Genomic DNA, 23,296 nt, shown 5'->3' on the forward strand with positions numbered 1-23,296 from the left:
TTAATTAGTGTGGTCTGTTTATTACAGCGAATGAACCAGGGGTGATACATTAGTATCAACTAAAGTCGCCACTTCGTTGAGATTTCCTTCGTTTTTATTTCACCTCCCTTTTCTGTCGCAGGATCCCGTCCGGGACACCAGGTCACACTTAGTCACTGTGTCCCCTCAGGCTCCTCTCGGCCGTGCCCGTTTCTTAGACCATCCTTGGTTTTGGTGACCTGGACGATTTTGAAGAGCACCGGTCAGCGCTTTTGTCACATGCCCTTCTATTGGGATTTGTCAGATGCTTCGCTCATGATTCGACTGTGGTTTCTGGGTCTGGGGAGGAAGTGCACAGAGGGCGAGTGCCGTGCTCATCCCGTTATGTCAACATGACGCCCCTGTTGAGGTTGGTCCTGTTTCCAATCCCTTTTTACAGATGAGGAAACTGAGGCACAGGAAGCTGTGTCGGGCACCTGCTGGCAGGAGGAGAAGGGCAGGAAGTTGGGAAGTAGGGAGCAGCTTGCTGCAGACGTAGGGCTGGGTCTCCTTGCTTGTAGGGGGTCGCTCCTGGCCCCCCCACCCCCCGTGCCCCCATTGGTCTCCTCGCTGTTCTCCAGGGGGCAGGCGGAGAGCTTCCGAGGTCAGATTTTTTTTTTTTTTTTTTTTTTGCGGTACGCGGTCCTCTCACTGTTGTGGCCCCTCCCGTTGCAGAGCACAGGCTCCGGACGCGCAGGCTCAGCGGCCATGGCTCACGGGCCCAGCCGCTTCGCGGCATGTGGGATCTTCCCGGACCAGGGCACGAACCCGTGTCCCCTGCATCGGCAGGCGGACCCTCAACCACTGCGCCACCAGGGAAGCCCAGAGGTCAGATTTGATGGAACGCAGCCCCCTTGTTGAGCCTTTGTGGGCTGAGGCTCCCCTTGAGGGAGTGATAAATGGCTTAAAAACGCTCACCTCCATATTAAAATTTTTTGCTTTAATTTTCTTTTTCATTAAAAAAAGTCTAAATTTAGGGACTTCCCTGGCGGTCCAGTGGCTAGGGCTCTGTGCTTCCACTGCAGGGGGCACGGGTGTGATCCCTAGTTGGGGTACTAAGATCCCACAAGCTGCGCGGCTCAGCCACAAAAAATAAATAAATAAAAAAATATCTGAATTTAACATCCATACAGGAAAGTGCACAACCTTAGGTGTGGAGGTTGATGAATTTTTACGTGGGCGTGCACACTTGCCATGCTCACCTGTAGAAGGCTCTCCTGCACCCCTTTCTGTCAACGCCCACCCCTATCACCAGAGATGAGCTTTGCCCGTTCCCTGGAACAGCACATAAACGGACTCACACAGCGAGTTCTCCTGGGTGTCGAGCATCTCTTCGTCACGTTGTGCTCGTACGGTTCAGCTGTGTCCACTCCCTTTCCTTGCTGGGTGACGTCCCATTGTACGCAGGTGCCCCCACTTGTCACCCATCCACTTGTTTGTGGACATTTGCGTTATTTAGCTTTAGGAGGTAACGCCACAGCGCTCTCTATGGCAATCGTACCGAATTACACTTCCGCCAGCCGTGTGTGAGCATTCGTGGTTGCACATCCTTGCTGACATTTGCTATTGCCAGTCTTTTTCTCATCCTTTTTTTTCTGTTATATATATGTATTTAATTATTATTATATGTGTATTGTTTCAGATTATTTTCCATTATAGTTTATTATAAGATATTGAATGTTGTTTCCTCTGTTATACAGGAATCCTTGTAGCTTATTTATTTTATATATAGTAGTGTGTAACTGTTAATCGCATACTCCTTATTTATCCCAGTAGGGTTTTTTTTTTTTTTTTTGGTCAGTCTTTTTCATGTTAGCCTTTTTGGTGTATGGTGTAGGATCTCCTTGTGAATCTAATGGACCTTTCTCTGATGACTACACTGCCCAGGGCAGGTGGGGTGGCTCTGTGAAGCCACGGGGATTGAGCTTCCTATCTTTCTACTCTACCATCCTTTGTGCGTGGCTTCCATTCTCAAGACTGCCTCATGATCCAAGGTGGCTGCTGTAGCTTCGTCCATCACGTCCGCAGTCCAGGCAGCAGGAAGGGGGACTTGTCAACAAATACGTAGGAACTGCCGATGTTGATAATGCTGGGAAGACAAAACAGGTGATGGATAGAATGTGATGGGGGAAGGGCTACTTTAGAAAGGGTGGTTTCTTTGTCCATTTCACTCACTGCTAGAGTCCCCAGACCTAGAACAGAGCCTGACATGCAGTGAGAAACCAGTTAATGTTGTTGAGGGAAGGTCTCGTTGAAAAAGTGACATCAGACTTGAGAAATGAGGGGGTCACCTATGTGGGCATCGGGGGGAAGATTGCCCTTGGAGGAGCAAACAGTCAGTGCAAAGGCCCTGTGGCAGAATCTTGCCCAGTGGGCTCAGGAACAATGAGGCCAGTGTGACTGGATCAGAGTGAACGAGGTGGACGGCAAAGGGAGCTACGACTGGTATAGCTGCAGGGAGCCAGATGGTGCAAGACCTCGTAGGTCACCGTCAAGAGATTTGGATTTATTTCCAAGATAAGTAGGGAGCCGTGGGAGGTGTTTGAGTGGGGGGAATACCATGATCAGATGTACCTTTTAAAAGGGCAACTCTGATCTATGCGGGAAATAGACTAGGGACAAAAGCAAAAGTGAGAAAACCAGTGAAGAGGTGACTGCATCTGTCGGAGCAAGTGACGATAGGAGCTGGGGTGGTTGGATGGATTTTTTGTGCATCTTAGAGCAAGACTTCCTGATGGATGGTTTTTGGGTGGGAGAGAAATGGAGGAATCAAGCATGACTCAACTTCTTAGCTTAAGCAACTCACCCCGCTGTTTCAGCAACGTGCTTGGGTTTTCTATAAAAAACCTTTTCTTTCATTCTTCTTACCTTTAAAACCAAAAGAAGTTGGAACATTAGCCAAGGGTGTGACGTTCCCAAATTCCAGACTGAATCAGCCCATGCTGCAGTCTTCCCTGCGCTCATGGGCCCCACGGGGCTGGGGACATCTCTGGAGCCCTCGGATGCAGGGGGTAGGAAGTGACTGGAGTGGGAAGGGTCTGGTCCTGTCCCAGAACCTGGCCTCAGACAGGTGAATCAGCCTCCTGGCCCATCTGGTCAGAGGTGTGTTGCCTGTTATCACTGGGGGAGGGATTGGGTTTTGCAATTCGATGGCCAGGTCAAAATTAATGGTTAATTTGCGAAACTCCTGTCCTGTGTGCTCTGAGCTCAGTGGGAGAGACATGTGAGGGCACTGGCCTGCATGTTGGTGCAGGACCTGTGGCTCGGTCTCTTCCCGCACCTGTGACATCGGGGTGGTAATTGGTCCTCGAGCTTCAGTGTCTGTGTCTGTTCCATGGGCCTTTGAGAATGTAATGAGGTGAGGTAGGTGGAAGTGTTTTGCTACCTGAGTAGTGCTTTACAGATGGTGGATAGGATTCTCCAGCTCCCCGACCCTCCCCCAGCTTCTCAGGGGCCCTGTCTTGTTCATCTTTAAATTCAGAACATGTCGTCTAGCACAGAGTGGGTGACTGTCCACAGAAGGACCTGGGTCCTAATTAGGTCAGAGCAGGCTCAGCGTAGGTAGTTCCCCAAAGGCTTCGTGGAGGAGGTGGCACCTGGAGAGTGGGGTTTTGGATTTGGCAGTCAGGGCCATCCTGGGAGCAGGGAGAGTGCCGTGGGAGGGCAGTGGCCACTTGTGGGTTCAAGCGACACCCTGATCACTTCGCTTTGCCCTGGCTTTTTGCCCCTGGGTTGGGCTGAATAGGGTCCCCCCAAAAAATATTACTTCCAAGTCCTGTCGTAACCCCCGTTACCTGCGAATGTGACCTTATTTGGAAATAGGGTCTTTGCAGATGTGATTAAGGTAAGGGTCAGGTGGGCCCTAAGTCCAACAAGAACGTCCTTATAAGAAGAGGACACATAGAGGGGGGGATGTGATGACAGAGGAAGAGGTTGGAGGGATGCACCTAGGAAAGCCTGAGACCACCAGGAGCTAGAGGAGCAGGTTAGGAGCCTGCCCTGGAGCCTTCTGGAGGAGCGCGGCCCTGCCCACGCCTTGATTTCGGACTTCTGGCCTCCAGAACTGGGAGGCGTTACATATTTTAAGTCACCCAGTGTGTGACTTTGTTCCAGTGGCCCAAGGGGCCTAACGCAGATGCTTTACTGCTCGGGAGATGGGCGAGAAGAGATTTCCTGGTAGGTGGTTTCACCGGGGGTCACGGACTTCCTGGCCCTCGAGACCCGGCAAGAGATGCTTTTTCTGGCCTCTGTGAGTTGAGGTCCCGTGCTCTGGCTGCTGGCTCCTGAGGGTGAAGGTAGAGGTCCCTGGAGTCATGGGGCCCCTCTCAGCCTCTGCCTGCTTCTCTACTCCAAGCTCATCCCATGCGTGTGCAGGAGGCCTGCCTGGCTGGCCTGAGGCCCCTGGAGGGACAGCCATGTGAGGCCTGGGCTTCTCCCCTGCCTTCCGCTGGCCTTTCTGTGAAACAGAAGGCTGGTCTGCTGTCCCTCACCCTGCATCCTCTGGGCCTCAGGACATCTGCTCTGCCCCTTCCCTAGGCAGGGTCCTCACCGCCTGGCCTGGAGAGGAGATGGGGTCTGTTGGAGGTGGGACCACCCTTGGATGGGATAGTGGTCTGAGTCTCATCATCTGTCTACCCCAGTCCTGAGGCTGTGGCCTGGCCTGTGAGGTTGCAGCTCACATTTTTTTTTTTTTTTTTTTTTTTTTTGCGGTACGCGGGCCTCTCACTGCTGCGGCCCCTCCCGCCGCGGAGCACAGGCTCCGGACGCGCAGGCTCAGCGGCCATGGCTCACGGGCCCAGCCGCTCCGCGGCATGTGGGATCCTCCCGGACCGGGGCACGAACCCGTGTCCCCTGCATCGGCAGGCGGACTCCCAACCACTGTGCCACCAGGGAAGCCTGCAGCTCACATTTTTATTAAAATGGTAATTTTTAAGATGTATTTACTTGAAACATGAAATTTGCATTTGTTCCATCACACGTCCACTGAGCTGCTTGGGCCCCAAATAGGCCATGCTCTCTGTGTATTTAGAAAAAAAAAATTATCTCGGGAATTCCCTGGAGGTCCAGTGGTTAGGACTGTGCGCTTTCACTGCTGTGGGCCTGGGTTCAATCCCTGGTCAGGGGCCTAAGATCCTGCAAGCCGCGCAGCACGCCCGCCTCCCCACATTCCCTCCATTACGAGCTTTTTAAAACATACACAAAGGAGAAAGCAGATCGCCGCTCCCTAGACGTTTCTACTTGGATTCTATTTGTTCCCGAGCTCACGTTGCTGAGCACCTGCTGAGTGCCAAGCACTGTTCCAGGCCCTGAGATACATCAGTGAGCAGCTGAGGATCCAGTCCTGGTGGGTTTCTGATCCAGCGGGGCAGACAGATGAAGAACAATAGACACAATTAATTATAATTATGCCGGAAGGTGACAAGGACTATGGAAAACCCAGAGCAGGCTGGGGGGTGTTCAGGAATTTGAAGTGGATGGGGTGGGTCTTCCTGAGAAGGGGGCATGTGAGGGAAGATTAGGAGGGGTGAGAGATGTGGCCATGCTGCTACCTCGGGAAAAACATTGAGGGCAGAGGGAACAGCCCATGCAAAGGCCCTGGGGCAGGAGTGTGCCTGCATATACAGGGGACAGCAAGGAGGCCAGCATGGACGGGCTGAGTGAGTGACAGGGACATGGTAGGATGTGGGGCCTGGAGAGGCCACAGGGGCAGACCAGATGGAGGGACTTATAGACCAATGCTGAGCTGGCAGCTTTTAGGTTAATAGCATTTTCAAGAAATAAAATGTTCCACATTATTTTGTGTGTTTGAAAAATTCATGTGAAGAGCCAATAGTGACTGTTACCTTTTCTGCAGCTTGCCTTTTTTTTCCCTCAATATTCTTTCTCTGAGCCTTATCCAGGTAGACCCGGTCCTTTCATTCATTTTGCCTGATATAGTTGTGTGCAGAAGCCCGATTTATCTCTGGCTGAGAATCTGCTGAACCGTCTGTTCCTTTTCGAGATTCGACGATTCTGAGGCATGCAGGATCTTAGTTCCCCGACCAGGGATCGAACCTGTGCCCGCTGCAGTAGAAGCTAGAAGTCTTAACCTCTGGACTGCCAGGGAAGTCCCTCGACGATTCTTCTGCAGCCCTCTCGCACACACGTGGGACTGTCTGTAGGGCAGAGTTGTCCAGTTGTGGGCTGTGATCCGATAGAGGGATGTGAGACGATTGGGGTCAGTGGGGGCCAACACTGTAAAAACAGGATGGACTGGGAGAGAATATCTGAGGAGCAAATAATCCGTTGGGAGTGTAAGTGGCATCCTATTGGAAAGGCGGGTGTTCTTTCCTGAAGCTTGTTTCAGTCACCCCAGGTGTGTAGGTCGTGGTCCTGGGCGGGGCCAGCAGTGTCTGAGAGCCAGTGTGCAGAGCAGGGGACCGCAGGGTCATGGGGGCGTGCCGTGCTCACGTTCTGGGGCACCTCCGTTTCCCCACACCTTTACCCGCACTTGGTTTTCTCAGGTGACTTAATTTGTGTCCATCTTTTGGGAAATATCTCGTTTTAATTTGCAGCTAATCTTTTTTCTTTTTGAAATTGTGGTGAGATTCACTTAACATAAAGCTCACCATTTAAACCGTTAAAAAGCGTACAGTTGAGTGGTATTTAGTACATTCATGATGTTGTGCAGCCATTACCACCGTCCGGTTCCAGAACATCTTCATCACCCCAGAAAGAAACCCTATACCTGTTAAGGAGCCCCTCCCCAGTGCTCCCCTGGCAGCCACCAGGCTGCCTTCTGTCCCTGTGGATTTGCCTGTTCTTTTCTTTTTGGCTGCGCCGCGCCGCTTGCAGGATTTCAGTTCCCCGACCAGCAATTGAACCTGGGCCACAGCAGTGAAAACCCGGAATCCTAACCACTAGGCCACCAGGGAACTCCCTTGCTCATTCTAGACACTTCACATAAACGGAATCATACAGTGTGTGTCCTTTTGCGACTGGCTTGTTTCGCTTAGTGATGTTTTCAAAGTTCATCCGTGGTGTATAGCCTGGGTCAGAATTTCCTTCCTTTTTAAGGCTGAATAACACTGGATACACCACATTGCATTTATCCACTCATCCATCGATGGACACTTGGGTTGCTTCCACCTATTGGCTATTGTGGATAATGCTGCTGTGAACATAGATGTGCTCATATACACCCTTTTAAAAAAGGCTTGATGAAAACGTCCCATCTCTTGATTTTAGTTGCCACACCGATGAGGTATATACATTGGATAAAGTTCAACAAACTACACATAAAAAGGATGAATGATCAGGACCTCGATAACATTTTGTTAAGTGAAAGAAGACATATGTGGCCTTTTGTGTCTCTGCTTGTTTTTAAGAAATAGAGAATTAGGGACACATTTGAAGACTTGTGTGATTCTCTTTATCTGAGAAAAGGCAAATCCATAGAGACAGAAAGTAGATTGGTGGTTGCCAGGGGCTGGGGGAGAGGATTGAGTGCTAATGCGGTTTTGTTTTGGGTGATGAAAATGTTCTGAAATTAGATGGTGGTGATGGCTGCGCAACTCCGAGAATAAACTAAAAACCATTGCGTCGTACACTTTGAATGGATAAATTGTGTGGTGTCTGAATCAGATCTCAATAAAACTGTCAGAAAATCTTAGTGTCGTGTTTTCAAGGTTCATCCGTAACATGCATCCTTTTTAAGTGTCGTTCGATGAGCTTTATCACATGTGTACATCTCTCCTGTCTGGCAGCCAAAATCAAGGGATGGGACATTTTCATCACCCCAAGGAGCTTCCTGATGCCCTTTTGCAGTCAGCTTCCTCCCTCCCCCGAGCCCCTGGCAACCACCGATCTGGTTTCTGTCCCTCTAGAGTTTTCCCTTTTCCACAGTGTCATATAAGTGAAATCATATAGTATGTAGCGTTTTGTATCTGGCTCTTTCAATTTAACATAGGCTTTTTTATCTAATTTTTTTTTTTTTTTGGCCTCGCCGTGCAGCATGCAGAATCTTAGTTCCCCGACCAGGGATCGAACCTGTGCCCTCTGCCTTGGCAGCTCAGAGTCTTAACCACTGGACTGCCAGGGAAGTCCCTAACATAGGCTTTGAGGTTCCTCCATGTGGCGTTTATCAGCAGTTGGTTCCTTTTATTGCCGAGCATTTATTCTGTTGTGTGGAGGCACAGCCGTTGGTTTATCCATTGTGATGTTTGAGTTGTTTTAAAAACATCTTTGTGATTGATGGACATTTAGGTAAGTCATGCTCTTAAAGGCTTCCTAGCCTTTGCAGAGGCGGGGCCCCTGCCAGGACCGCCCTCCCCATCTTCTTTCCCTGGCAAAGCCCAACTCCTTTGTTCAATCCTCAGCTCACATGCCCTCTCTTCCAGGCAGCCCTCCTGACTGTCCAGAATGAGCCTGGAGAATCTGGTTGGATAAAAGGGAGTGGCGTCCAACGAGGGATCACCTTGGCCTTCTCTCTCAGTCTTTGTTTTCGGGCTGTGATCTTTGACCTTAGGGGAGGGGGCAGGGATAGAATCAGTTGTTAGTCAAAAGGCCCTGAGCTTGGCCTGTGCACTGTTATCTAATCAGCTTCCTGGTCCTGATGCCTGTGGTCCGGTGTGACCGAAACAAAGTTATCCTGTGGATCGCAAGCGGTGCAAAGTCCAACCCCCACTGGAGGTGGGGCAGTGACAGGGGGAGGAGGAAGGGCCGGTCACTTCGTGCCAGGTAACTGCATGGCTGATCTTCTGGGTCCCCAGGCTCTACTGGACCCTGTTCTAAGCACTTTACCTCTACATACCCACTTATTTTGGACGCTATCATTACACCCATTTTATGGATGAGGAAACTGAGGTGCAGAGAAGATCAGTGACTTATCCCAGAAAGCAGAGCTGGGTCACACAAGATTGCCCGATGAACAGGGGTGGGACCCCAGGGCCCCAAAACCCCTTCTGTTGGAGGGAGAGACACATGGCTTCATCTGGTGACTCATCGGTTTGGCACTGATTTATCCCTGAACTGGGTGGGCAGGCCAGGAGATTAGGAAAGCACAGAGGGATTCCGGAATTCCAAAAAAGCCTTGTCCGTGTCCAGGTACCTTTGCCAAGAAACAGGGCTGGGGGAGGGAGGCAGGAACTGGAAACTTTTAAAAATTTTAAACCACTTTATTGAGGTATGATGGACATTTAAAAAAGCTATATGTATATAATTATGCAACTCGATGAGTTTGGAGAGAAGTATACACCTGTGAAACCATCACGAGTTTGGAGAGAAGCATACACCTGTGAAACCATCACCAAGTGTACACCTGTGAAACCATCAGCACGATCAAGATGTCCATCACCTCCGAAAGTTTCCTCCCAACCTCTTTATTTATGTTTGTTATTATTGGTAGTAGTAGTAACAGTAGTTACGCATGATGAATAGGAGTTAGCAATACTGCATTGTATATTTAAATGTTTGCTAAGAGGGTAGATCTCATGTTATATATTTTTACTACCGAGTCCAAGCTCGCTCTGCTTGCCGCACGACAGGCCAATAAATTGGAGACGAGGTGTTGAGGCAGGGAATACGAATTTTTTTTAAAAAACATTTTTATTGGAGTATAATTGCTTTACAATGGTGTGTTAGTTGCTGCTGTATAACAAGGTGAATCAGCTATATGTATACGTATATCCCCATATCCCCTCTCTCTTGCGTCCCCTTCCCACCCTCCCTATCCCACCTCCTAGGTGGTCACAAAGCACCGAGCTGATCTCCCTGTGCTGTGAGGCTGCTTCCCACTAGCTATCTGTTTTGCATTTGGTAGTGTATATATGTCCATGCTACTGTCTCACTTCGTCCCAGCTTACCCTTCCCCCTCCCCGTGTCCTCGAGTCCATTGTCTATACGACTATTCATTCGTAAAGCCAGCAGACGGAGAAGACAGCCGACTAATGTCTCAAAGTAACCATCTTACAGGGTTTGGATGCCAGTTTCTTTTCTAGCACAGACAGGGGGAGGAGATGAGGAAGACAGTACAGAGGCCATAAGTTCTGCGAATATCCCCTGGAATAGCCAGCCTCGGGGAGGGGATGTGTTCATTTCTTCTTTCTTGCAGCCGTGTACAGGTGGACAGGGTCTGGATGCTTCCCTGAACAAAGGCATTTGGTTTAACATTCAGGCAGCGGGACAGGGTTCCCCGAGGCAGGCGGTTCTGTATAGACAGAGTCCTTTTAGTGAACAAAAGCAGCGGCAAGCAAAGGTTAAGGTGAAAGAAACAGGTCCAACATGGAGTCAGATTTGGCTCTTCCCTGTTACATTTTATCCCAAACACGTCAAAAGAAGGAAACTGGATCGATGTCGCTTTTCTCCTGGCCGAGTGCGCTGATGGAAGCCAGGACAGGCGGGCCCCCTACCTACTAGCCCTGGATGTATCTGTTCTGTGGATGGGGGATGGAGAGAGGGCGTGATGGCACTGCCCTTCTGTCGCTCCTCCCTGTGGGCCTGTCTTTGTTGCTTTGGGTTAAAGATTTCCGTCCTGCATGACTAACAACCCCGTCCCCCCACCTGCAACCCCAGGAGCAGTCTCCAGGCTGACGTTTGAATTCCACTCTCCAAGCCTGTGGCTGGTGGGGGGGGGCGGGGGTGGGGTGGAATGGCCTCTGGGGTGGGACCTGCTGTGGGCCAGTGGGGAGGGGGAGAGCTACCCAGCCTCGCGGGCCCCAGTCCCGCCCCCGCCGTAACACGGAGAGGTCACCCCCTCTGGGAGATGGTGCAGGTGAGGTGCTCCGGCAGGCGTGGCAGAGGGGCATCCCGGCGGTCCAGCCGTGGCCTTAAGACGTGTGATCTGCCTCCCGGGTGTTTTTTTGTTTTTAAATGTGATGGAACTGCACATTTTTTTTTTAATTTTTAGTTTTTAATTTATTTTAATCTTTTGGCTGTGTTGGGTCTTCGTTCCTGTGCAAGGGTTTTCTCTAGTTGCGGGGAGTGGGGGCCACTCTTCATCGCGGTGCGCGAGCCTCTCACTGTCGCGGCCTCTCTTGTTGAGGAGCACAGGCTCCAGACGCGCAGGCTCAGTAGTTGTGGCTCACGGGCTTAGTTGCTCCGCGGCATGTGGGATCTTCCCAGACCAGGGCTCGAACCCGTGTCCCCTGCATTGGCAGGCGGACTCTCAACCACTGCGCCACCAGGAAAGCCCCCAGGTGTGTTTGATTTTGAAAAATAAGTTGCTGCCATTGAAACAATTGGGAGATGCCATAGAAACATCTGGATTTCTGGCAGCTCACAAAACATGGGAGGAGCTGGAAAAACCCAAGCCCCGGGGACCTCAGGGGCCCAGAGGGAAGTTGCAACTGCTGCCTTTGTTTTAGGGGGGGTGACCCCTTCCGTTCACCATGTCCTCCCCCACCTCCGTGCTCACCCGAATTGCCCTCTCGGTTGTATGTATCAGGACTGAGCTGGGGACGGGCCCTCCCTACAGCTGTGCACGGGGCTGCCACTCCGTCCCTCCTCCCCTCTCCTGGCCGCCCCGGGATGTGCCCTCACTGGGCTCTGCAGCTCCAGAGCTGGGGGCTGGGAGGCCCGGATGCGGGCTTCCCCCTCCCTGCATTAAACTTGGGAGAGGCGCGCTCAGGGCCGGCCCCCACCGGGTCTTGTGGCCTTTTCCCTCGCACTGAAGAGGTCAGCTGTCACCTGTCACAGTGGACCCTCCTGCACCCCGCACCAAACTCCCTCACTTACGTCTTCATTAAAACTGACAAAGGAGACCAATAATAATAGTAATAATAATGATAATAATATTAATAATAGTGGCTGCCTCGAAGGATCGTGGTGCTAGTCAGGGAAGTGACAGTGCAGTGAAGAGTCTAGAGCAAGCACCTGACACACAGGCCCGCTTGGGAAATGCTCGTGTTTTTTTTTTTTTTTAGTTTTATATTGGAGTATAGTTGATTTACACTGTTGTGTTAGTTTCAGGTGTACAACTAAGTGATTTATATATAGTAGTGTCTATATGTTAATCCCAACCTCCTAATTTCCCTTTGGTAACCGTAAATTTGTTTTCTGTGTCTGTGAGTCTGCTTCTGTTTTGTAAATAAGTTCATTTGTATCATTTTTTTTTAGGCTCCACATACAAGTGATACGTATGATATTTGTCTTTGTCTGACTTACTTCACTTAGTATGATCATCTCTAGGTCCATCCATGTTGCTGCAAATGGCATGATTTCATTCTTTTTTATGGCTGAGTAACATTCCACTGTATATGTGTACCACATCTTCTTCATCCATTCGTCTGTCAATGGGCATTTAGGTTGCTTCCATGACCTGGCTATTGTAAATAGTGCTGCAGTGAACACTGAGGTGCATGTATCTTTTCGAATCAGAGTTTTCTCCGGATACAGGCCCAAGGGTGGGATTGCTGGGTCATATGATAATTCTATTTTTAGTTTTTTGAGGAACCTCCATACTGTTCTCCATAGTGGCTGCACCAATTTACATTCCCACCAACAGTGTAGGAGGGGTCTCTTTTCTCCATACCCTCTCCAGCAGGGAAATACCCGTTTTTGTTGCTTTGTACGAACCATGTTTACTAGTCACCTTTATTTGCAGGTACTGGATGCTCGGGTTATAAAAATGATCCTTGTGACTCCTGTAGCTGGTAGGAAGACGTGTTTATCAATAAAGGATTGTTACACCTGAAGGCAAGTCTCTGATCTCCTGATATTTTCAAGAGAACCCTGAAGTCCAGGTTTTATGTTAAATCTCCCAGTTTTTTGTTCTTGGCAATGAGTTCAACTTTTCTTCATTTAAATGCCACGTAGGTCAAATGAGGCACAGCTGAGGCTATAGAGTCACTGGCCCCATTGTACAGATGGGAAGACTGAGGTTCAGGGCCGACTAACTTGCCCGGAGGGCCCTCGGGTCAGACTCCCTCCAAATCTGCTCCTTCCCAGAGCCTGCCGGTTGGGTACATGGGGCTGAGCCTGATCTCCAGCTCCAGCCTTCTGCCTTCTCTGGGGCTGCTGCCCTTTGGTTCTGGGACAGTCTGTTTGGGGACAGTGGGGGTGGCTGTCCTTGTCCTGGAAGACCACGTTCAAAGAAAGGGTGAGGGTGACGCAAGCTGCCCAGACATCTAGCTTTGCAACATTGAGCGTCTATCTGATGGGCTGGGTCAGGCTGGGCGGGGGCAGGTTTGGGTGGCACTGGGGGGACCTCCTGTGTCACTGGGGCAGGGAGCTCAGAGCTGGAGAGCGAAGCAGGGATTAGAGGCCAGTGTATCTGACAGACTCTCCGAGTGAGCTTCAGACCTGTCATCTTCCGCCGTTTAAGGAAATCAAGTTCTGGCCAAGCTTTATAAATCTGGAGACTTAGAGTTTATATAAATTTCTGCCTTGCTGGCTTTTCATGGAAAACCGCTTCTGTTCTCATCTCCTTCTGCTCTTCCCCTCATAGACCCTGCTCTGGCCATGCTGGCCTCCTTGCTGTTCCCGAATGCTCTGTCTCAGCTCCTCCCTGCCTCAGGGCCTTTGCACGGACTGTGGCTTCTTCATAGACTTACCCACCACCACCAAATACACGTGTTCCCCTCAGTGCCCTTAGTTTTTAATTTTGGTTTAGTTTTGGTCTTTTGTTTTTCCTTACATTTCACCTGCCTTACTCCTCTGTTTAAAATTGCAGCCTTCTTCCCTGTCCCTGCTGTGTTCTCACTATGCCCTGTCACCTAGCGTGCACTTTACCGTAATTATTGAAGACCTCTCCCTTACTGGAATAAGAGCCCCACGACGTTGGAGATCTGGGTCTGTCTTGCTCGCTGTCCTATCCCCAGCTCTTAGAAGAGGGCCCGACTTGTAGTAGGTGCTCAATAAATGTGCGTTGACAGACATAGAAAACAAACTTATGATCACCAAAGGGGGAAGTGGGATGGGGAGGGCCAAATTAGGAGTTTGGGATTAACAGATACACACTACTATATATAAAGTAGGTAAACAAGGACCTACTGTATAGCACGAGGAACTATATTCAATATATTATAATAACCTATAATAGTAAAGAATCTGAAAAAGAATATATATATATGTAAAATTGAATATTTTGCTGTACACCTGGAACATTGTAAATCAATTATACTAAAGTTTTAAAAAAATGTGAATGAATGAATGAATTGAATGAATGAGTGAATGAATGAATGACGCATTTGGCACACAGAGCCCACTTTCCACTGGGTGCCAAGTGCTGTGGTCAAGCAGCGGCCACCTCCTGGTCCCCCAATCAGGCTGCCGTTATGAAAACACATTTTAAAAATAACACATAAGGGCTTCCCTGGTGGCGCAGTGGTTAAGAATCTGCCTGCCAATGCAGGGGGTAGGGGTTTGATGTCTGGTCCAGGAAGATCCCACATGCTGCGGAGCAACTAAGTTGTGTGCCACAACTACTGAAGCTCACGTGCCTAGAACCTGTGCTCTGCAACAAGAGAAGCCACCGCAATGAGAAGCCCGCGCACTGCAACGAACAGTAGCCCCCGCTCGCCGCAACTAGAGAAAGCCCGCGCGCAGCAACAAAGACCCAACGCAGCCAAAAATAAAATAAATAAAAAACAAATTAAATTTATAAAAAAAAAATACCACGTAAAAATAATATTACCTATTAACATTAATTATGTCAACTCCAGAGCCCCGTTCCCACCTCCTCCTGCCCCCAGAGCACCCCCTCCAGGGAGCCCCTTCCCAGATGGGCCTGTGGAGTCTGCCGCACAGGCTGGCACCAGGCAGCTGTTTGGGAGCCGGGTGGGTAGGTGGGCGGGGGCCCTGGCCCTCCTCCTCACGGACCTGTTCTTCTCATCCCCCACAGAATGTGCGCATCGACCCCAGCAGCCTGTCCTTCAACATGTGGAAGGAGATCCCCGTCCCCTTCTACCTCTCTGTCTACTTTTTCGATGTCGTCAACCCCAATGAGATCCTCCAAGGCCAGAAGCCGCAGGTGCGGGAGCGCGGACCCTATGTGTACAGGTGAGGATGGAGGGGGCTGGGCTGGGACTCAGGTCATCACCCCATTTTACAGATGAGAAAACAGGCCCCTCGCAGTAGTGGGGCTTGTTCAGGGTCAATCTGCTTCTCCCAATCTGGTGCTCTAGCGCTTGAGACTTGGAGAGCGACTGCCTGGCTTTGCCACTCAGCAGCTCTCTGACCGTGGGCACAGGCCTTTCCTTCCTTGTGCCTCAGTTTCCCGCTCTGTAAAATGGGGATGACAGTACACACTGTGGGTGGTTATGAGGATTGGATAAGATGCTTAGCGGAAAGCCCAGCACAGTGCCTGGCATGTAGTAAGTGTTCAATAAACATCAGCTGTTAACATATTATCGTTACCTGAGTTCAGCTGCTCGCTGCTCAGAAGGCAAGTGTTGGGACTTCCCTGGCGGTCCAGTGGCTAAGACGCCGAGCTTCCACTGAAGGGGGCACAGTTCCCCTGGTTGGGGAATTAAGATCCTATGTGCCGTGAGGCCAAAAAGTAAAAAAAAAAAGGCAAGTGTTGGTTGGAAAGGAAAGGTTGCTTTATTCAGGAGGCCGGCAACCTGGGGAGAAGGCGAACTCATGTCCAAAAACTAGTTTCAAAGATTCTGCTTGACCATGGAAGTTTTTAAAGGGAAATCATTTGGGGAGTGGGTCAGAGCCTTCATCACCTCCCACTGTGTGCAAAACTTTCTTCTGATTGGTTGGTGGTGAGGTAACTGGGTGGTGTCCCAGGAATCTAGTGCTCAGCCTGAAGTTACCATCCTCCACCTGGGTGGGGGCCTTAGTTCCTACAGAACAACTCCAAAATATTGTTCTGTGTATCCTTTGAGGGGGAACCAGGACCCTGCCCCAAGGCGGCACTATTGTCTCCTGACTGCTCCTCCTTTGTTTCTGTATCCCCTCCCTCCCCTGATTAGCAACTGTGTGAATCTACCCTTTGGAACTCAGGGGAGGTCAGGGAAGCTGAATGAAGCCTATTTCCTACAAACACAAAATGGGGCACATGGAAAGGATTTGTTGGGGTCCTGCTCCGTTCCATTCTGACCACTGCTGCCACAGCCTCTTTGTTTGATTGTTTTCTTTGAGAGGGTGCAGATCTCCAGTGGCTACTGGGCTCATTGGATTGGCCCAAACAGTTTTCCGAGAGGCAGGGAGGCCTGTCGGAATACGAGGCCCGATTTCTTGTTCTGCCTGTTGTGCCCTCAGGAAACTGTGACCCTGGCTTAGCTCACCCATGACAGGCTTCTGTGTCAGAGCTGAGTCTGGTTTGCAAAGTTCCTATTTATTCCTTCGTTCCGTAAGCGTTTATTGAGTGCCTCCTGTGTGCCAAGCACTGTGCCAGTTCACTGTTTTTGTTTTGTTTTATTAAATATTTATTTATTTATTTGGCTGCGCTAGGTCTTAGCTGAGACAGGCGGGCTCCTTAGTTGCGGCATGCAAACTCCTAGTTGTGGCATGCATTTGGGATCTAGTTCCCGGACCAGGGATCGAACCCAGGCCGCCTGCATTGGGGGAGCAGAGTCTTAGCTGCTGGACCCCCAGGGAAGTTCCCCCGTTCACTGTTAAAGGCAGACAAAAGCCCCTGCCTCACAGAGCTGGCATTCCGATGGGGAGCGGGGAGGGAATAAACAAGTGGACAAGTAAGGTAAAACCAAGCAGCGTAAATGCTGGCGTGTTAGGAGTGAGGGGGATAGTGGGAGAGAGGAAGCCCGAGAATGGGATGGTGTCAGATGGTGAGGACCCCGGAGGCCACAGTAGGAGCTTGGTTTTATCCTGTGTGCAAAGGAGGGTGGTGGGCGAGAGGATGACGTGATCTGATTTCCCCTTTCCAAAGATTCTTCTGGATGCTCTGTGGAGAACAGTTTGCAGAACAAGGGAGAATAATGACAGCAGAGCAGCAATGAAACTTGCCGCTGATTTGTAATGTTTTCAATGCATCTGACAACCATTAACTCACTTAATCCTCACAAGTAGGGGCCTAATGAAGTAGGTTTTGTTATTACTCCCATTTTATTTTATTTTATTTTTGGCCTCGCCCTGCGGCATGTGGGGTCTTAGTTCCCGACCGGGGATTGAACCCGTGCCCCCTGCAACGGGAGTGCGGAGTCTTAACCACTGGACCGGCAGGGAAGTGCCATTACTCCCATTTTATAGGTGGGAAAACTGAGGCTGGGGCAGTAAATGATGGAGACGGGATTCAAGACCCCACCCTCTGTCTTCAGAGTGCATATTCCTCACCACCATCCTCCCTGCCTACCCCGGAGGAGCAGGGAAGCCCGGGAAGAGACTGATGAGGGACAGCGGCGGCTTGGCCAGGGGGAGGGGGCGTGTTGGGATTTGGTTACAGAGGCTTTGGTGCCGTGTCCTGCAGTGGGCAGGTGGCGGGAGGACAGATGGAGGGGAGGCGGCCAAGCTTGGTGCAGACATCCGAGGGCCTCTGGCTCCCAGGCAGCTGACCTACCGGCTTCCTCGCCCACAGGGAGTTCAGACACAAGAGCAACATCACCTTCAATGACAATGACACGGTGTCCTTCCTCGAGTACCGCAGCTTCCAGTTCCAGCCTGACAAGTCCCGCGGCCTAGAGAGCGACAGTATCGTCATGCCCAACATCCTGGTCTTGGTGAGGCGCCCCTTCTGTCTCTCTGTCTGCCCCCTGCACCGGTCAGTCCCTTGAGAGCACAGCCTGTGGCTCCTGCGGTGGCATTAAGCCCAGTGGGCTTCCTGGGCGCATCCTGGGCTCTGGTTTGGGGATATTGGCCAAAGTCACGGTCTTCCTCTTTTCAATTCTGCAAATCTAAAATCTCCAAAATGAGGTACTGGCGGGGGGGGCGCTGAATGGGGGTCCGTGTCGTCGTCTGTGGTGTTTAGGGGGAGGTTAAGGGCAGGGTGTCCGTTCTCTGCAGGTGAGAGTCATTGTAGTAGCTGGATTCACTGCCTGCCATGAGTGTCATGGTCCCCAAGACCACTCCCAGGTTCGCTGACTCACTAGGAGGGCTCACAGGACCCAGCAGATGTGGTCCTGCCCTTGGCTGGTTTGGTAGAGTGGAAGGAGACAGAACAGAATCCGCAGAGGGAAGGGGCACGTGGGGTGGAGACCCGACACAGGCTTCCAGAGCCCTGCCCCAGGGGAGTCACACAGCGCACGCTTCGTTCCTTCAGCGGTGACTTGTGACAATACAGGTGGGTGTCCTCCACCAGGAACGCCCACTAGAGACTCAGCGTCCAGGGTGTTTATTGGGGGCTGGTCACGTAGGTCCAGGAAAGCAGGTGGTCCGCGTAAACCACGTTGGTACAGTCCAGGCGCAGTGAGCCCCTCTAAGGGGGTGGTGAGAACCCTCCTAAAGCCAGAATCTCAGACACCAGCCAAAGGCCGGCCTGGCCAGGAGGCCTTTCTAGAGAGAGCAGTCTCAGGCCTGCCGGACGAGCATCTTGCTAACACTGCGTGTTAGAACTTGTGCTTAAGGCTGTACACATGTTACCTTGTTTACTTGTCAGCGATCCCATGGTCGTTAGGTACCATTATTTTCTCCATTTGTAGAGGAGGAGAACTGAAGAACAGAGAGGTTAGGTGACTTACCTAAGATCGCTCAGCTAGTGAGTAGCAGATTAGGGTTTTGAACCTACGAAGTTTGGGCTGTGAGTCTACCCTCTGTGGCACGCAGACCTCCATTCAATCCTACTGTCCACCCAGTTGAAGGTCATCAGGCATTTGGTCTGGGCCTGGCCCAGGGCTGGGCTCAGGATCAGACGTAAAGGCACCTGGTAAGTCCGTTGGGTGGACAGAACAGAAGCTCAGAAAATGCAGCCCAAAGCCTTGCAGCTGCCCCCCTCAGAGATACACATGTTTTGGCAGTGAAGTCATTTTCTCCCACCGAGCCGGTTGGCAAAGACTGTGTGATAACGCCCAGGGCTTAGGAGCGTGTGTGGAAACAGATACCGTCGTTAGGCACAGAACTGGTATGAGCTGTTGGAAGGTAGTGATTTTCAATATAAATTGCATGTGCCTTTGACCTCAGAAATTTCATAGGAATTTGTCCTCTTGACAGAATAACACATGTGGGCAAAGATGTTTGTTCTCAAGGATATTTATTTCAGCAACGTTTTCAGAGCAAACATCTAGAAACAACCTAAACATGTGTTATGTGGAGTTATGTTGTGATAATCTACCGTGGGCGGGCAGTGGACTAGTATAAAGCCAGCAAAAGGAGGCAGGGCTGCAGGGGGTGTCATGGAACAGTCTCTTAGTTATATCTAACTGGGGAAAAGCAAGGTGCAGAACACATGTGTGAGGCCCCTACTTCTAATATTTCTAAAGGAGAAATACTCGCACGCACGTACCCACTTCCACGCAAGCGCCTTTACGTGCCTAGACCAGGGTGAGCTGCTTCTGTAAAAGGCCAGATAGATATTTGAGGCTTGGACGCCTAGACGTTCTCTGTTGCAGCTGTTCAACTCTGCCAGCATAACACAAAAGCAGCCCAAGACAAAAACATAAATGAGTGGGTGTGGCTATATTCCAAAGGAACTGTTTCATGGATACGGAAATGTGAGTTTCATATAATTTTCATCTTTTTCAGAGTAGTCTTCTTTTGTTTTCCTTTCAACCATTTGAAAATATAAAAAAACATTCTTAGCTCCCGGACTGTACAAACGCAGGCCGTGGGCTGGCTTTGGCCCACGGGCCGTAGTTTGCTGACTGCTGGTGTAGATTCTCTCTGCAGGAATACTCAAGAGCCCAGAGCAGTGGGTTGCCTTGGGGGAGAAGAATAGGAAGAGGGGGGTCAGGGGTCGGAGAGGGACTTTTGCTTTGTATCCTTTTATGATTTTTAAAAACCATCTATTTATTACCTTTAAAAAATCATAACGTAAAGGAGACCCTTGTGAGTTCCCATGGAGTCAGACCTCTATGTTTTAGGAAATGCTGGCTCTGTTCCCTTTTCTACAGGTGGAGATTAGCTTTTGGATGAGGTGCCTTTAAAACATAAACCAAGTGCCAAGACAGTATCTCCAGAGGAAAGCAAAAATTAGAAAATAAATTCACCTAAATGCTAAGCACCCAGATGTTGGGTAGAAGAGGTGCTTGGGGTCTTGGAGTTTGGGAGGCGATGCTAAGGAAGTAGAGTCGAGTCTCCAAGAAGATTCTTTTGGTTACAAGGTTATAGTAGAAGGTGCTCTGAATTGGCATAAGCAAAAAGGGCATATGTGGGCTCTTGTTACTGAAAGGGCAGGAGTGGTTTCAGATGTGGCTTGATGCAGAGTGCAAACAAGGTTGCCCGGATCTGTGATGGTTCCATGCACTGGCCGACCTGCCCCTCAGGGTGGCTACGGCCTTGCACACCCCCCGTTCAAGGACAGCCACAGGCACTTCCCCTCTCTACCCCACAGTCCCAGCCGACTGGCTCCTTGGGGCTTGTTGGCTGTGATTGGGCTACGTACACATAGAGAGGAACGTTTCTTTCTTACTGTTTTTTTAAAAAATATTTATTTATTTGGCTGCATTGGGTCCTGGTTGCGGCACGTGGGATCTTTCGTTGCGGCGCGCGGGCTTCTCTCTAGTTGTGGTGTGCGGGCTCCAGAGCGCACAGGCTTAGCTGCCCCGCGGCATGTGGGATCTTAGTTCCCCAAACCAGGGATCAAACCCACGTCCCCTGCTCTGGAAGGCGGATTCTTAACCACTGGACCACCAGGGGAGTCCCGAGAGGAACGTTTCTGATTGGCCAGGCCTAAGCCACATGCCTGCTAGGGGTGGAGTTAACTCGGCCTGAACTCAAGAGCACAGGTGGTCCTATTCCTGAAGGATCAGGGAATGGTTCCGGATGACCCAGACGCCCCGCGTGTCCACTGCAGGGACCCTTCTAGGCCTGAACGTTTCCCTAGATGGGCTGTGCCTGGAAGCCTGGCTTGAAGTTCAGGGAGGACAGACCAGCTGTGTCTGGCCTCTAACCCGTGGTGTCCCCTGGCTCTGCAGAGTGCAGCGATGATGATGGAGAATGGGCCCATGAGCCTGAAGCTGATCATGACCTTGGCGTTCAGCACCCTTGGCGAACGTGCCTTCATGAACCGCACTGTCAGCGAGATCATGTGGGGCTACGAGGATCCCCTCATCCACATCGTCAATAAGTACTTCCCAAACATGTTCCCCTTCAAGGGCAAGTTCGGGTTATTTGCTGAGGTAAGTGTGGCCCAGTGAGACGTTCAGGGCCTCTGTCTTGTCCTCCACTGACACAGCCTGGGAACCGGTTACCAGCTCGCTTTTGGAGCTGGTTGGGGGCCCAGGAGCTGTGGGTTGTAAATTACAGAAAAAATTACAGAAAACTCTAACTCAAACCGGCTTAAGCGAAATAGAGAATTCATTGGCTTATATAATTGAAAACTCTAGGGGTGGTTTCAGATGCAGCTTGATCCAGGCGCAAATGATGTGACTGTTGCTGAAAGAAAGGGGCGTGGCTGCTGGGGAGGGAGGCGGGTCACAAATGTCAACTATAGCATTGCTCTGAGTTGCCTGCTTTTTCTTAACCTTGACCCCTGCTGACCTAGTAGGGTCAGTGATTGGGATCCTGAATCATGATCTGATGTAGAGGCAGATCCCTGACCTTGGCTCCCTCAACCACAAGTTGTAACCAGTCCTCTGAGTTGCTCCAGCTTCAGCCTCCTTTTGGGGCTCCGCTGATCTGGCGTTGGGGGCAGTGGGAGGGAGAAATCATGATTCTGTTCTGGGCACATGGTAGCTGCTCAGTACATTTTTGACTAGGATGACAGGTTCTGGGTGTGTGGGTAAGTTGGCAAGTTTAAGGTAAGTGACATGATTCTTGTCAAAGCAAACTGTGAACTTGTAAACAAATGAAAGTTATTACCAACTGAGTAGCATGTTAAAACTTATTTTTGAGTATGTATAGTGGAAATCCCAAAATAACAGTCCAGTAGTGACTGTTCAGTGTTCCTGTGGTGGTTTCACACTCTTCAGGGATCTAGAATTCTTCTACTCCTCTGCTCTGCCCTCCTGAGGGTGTGGTTTCCATACTCAAGATTACCACATGGTCCAAGATGGCTGCTAGAGCACCAGCTATCACATCCACATTCTAGGCAACAGCAGGAAGTATGAAGTGGTGGGAGTTTTAGGGGCAGTCAGGGGAGTTGAGGACAAAACAGCATGTCCCAGCTGTTTCCCTCTTTAGGAGGGAGAAAACCAATTTCCACTTGCTTTCCATTGCCCAGAACTTAGTCATGTGGCCACACTTAGCTGCAAGGCAATCTGGAAAATGTTACCTTTTAGCTAGTATGTTGATGCCCTGAGTAAGGTTCGGGTTTTGTTAGGAAGGAGAAAGGGGAGAATGGACTTCGGGTAGTGACTAGCAGTCTCTGACACACTTTGTCTATTATAACTATTGTGTTAGTATCCTTTTGGGTGAGCATTTATTAATAATAATAACAACAACAATAATAATAATAATAAAGCATTTTGAGTTCTTATTATCTCTCAGACACTGTGCTCAGCAGTTTTTACACATTAGCTCTTTTAATATTCTCAGTACCTCTTTGTAGAGGCTCCTGTTACTGTCCCCTTATATTGGCTAAAGTTTGGGTTCATGAAGCTCTAAATGGACGGGTGACAGAATACACAGATATCAGGAAGCCAGAGCAGGCTTTGAACTTGGGCCCTGCTGGCTTAACCAGTCAGTAACCGATGTAGCTATTCGGCCACTCAACAAACCCTATTGAGTTCCTAATGGGTGCTACACCTTACATTGTATGGCGTCCTCGGAAGGGTGCTTTCTAGATTTGACCCAGCAGTCACTCATTTCTTTGTACGCTCTGCATGTTTTTGCTCTGAATTAGAAATCTTTTTCTAAGAAATACCCTCAGAGTGCCAGAGCCTGCGCTTCCTGCCTAGAAAGTACTTGATAAACGTCAGGCCCTGTGTGCCTGTGTGCTTCAGGATATGCCGGGTTTAGCAGCCCCCAGATCTCAGTGGCTTAAAACAACAAAAGTTTATCTCTTGCTTATATGCCATGTCCAGTGCGGGTGGCCAGTGGGCCTCTGCTCTTTGTTGTCACTCAGGGACCCAGGCTGAGGGAGGCTCCAGCTGGACACACACTTCCCTGGTTTCTGTAGCAGCGACAGAAAGCACGGTGAAATTGCATGCACTGGCTCTCAAAGCTCCCACCTGGAAGTGACAGACCACTTCTCTCCTCATTGATCGTTTTCACTGATCAAAGAGGTCACGTGGCCATGCCTTAGTTTAATTTGGGGGGAGTAATGGGGTGGCTTTACTATTCACCTAGGAGGAGAACCAGACTC

General features: G+C 50.2%; 1 protein-coding gene across 4 annotated transcripts in view; it reads left to right on the forward strand.

The window, feature by feature from the left end:
• Positions 1-23,296, forward strand: part of SCARB1 (scavenger receptor class B member 1) — a 79,167-nt gene that overhangs the window by 27,795 nt on the left and 28,076 nt on the right. For 3 of the 4 annotated variants that reach the window (XM_033836726.2, XM_033836725.2, XM_033836728.2), the window contains exons 2-4: positions 14,837-14,994; positions 17,477-17,618; positions 20,967-21,170. In XM_033836726.2, the coding sequence (XP_033692617.1) occupies positions 14,837-14,994; positions 17,477-17,618; positions 20,967-21,170 (504 nt within the window). Of the gene's footprint in view, positions 1-12,598; positions 12,691-14,836; positions 14,995-17,476; positions 17,619-20,966; positions 21,171-23,296 lie in introns of all 4 variants that reach the window. The other variant, XM_073789934.1, reaches the window with a different exon arrangement.

The sequence above is a fragment of the Tursiops truncatus genome, chromosome 13 (assembly GCF_011762595.2).
Source record: "Tursiops truncatus isolate mTurTru1 chromosome 13, mTurTru1.mat.Y, whole genome shotgun sequence".
NCBI classification, from domain to species: Eukaryota; Metazoa; Chordata; class Mammalia; order Artiodactyla; family Delphinidae; genus Tursiops; species Tursiops truncatus.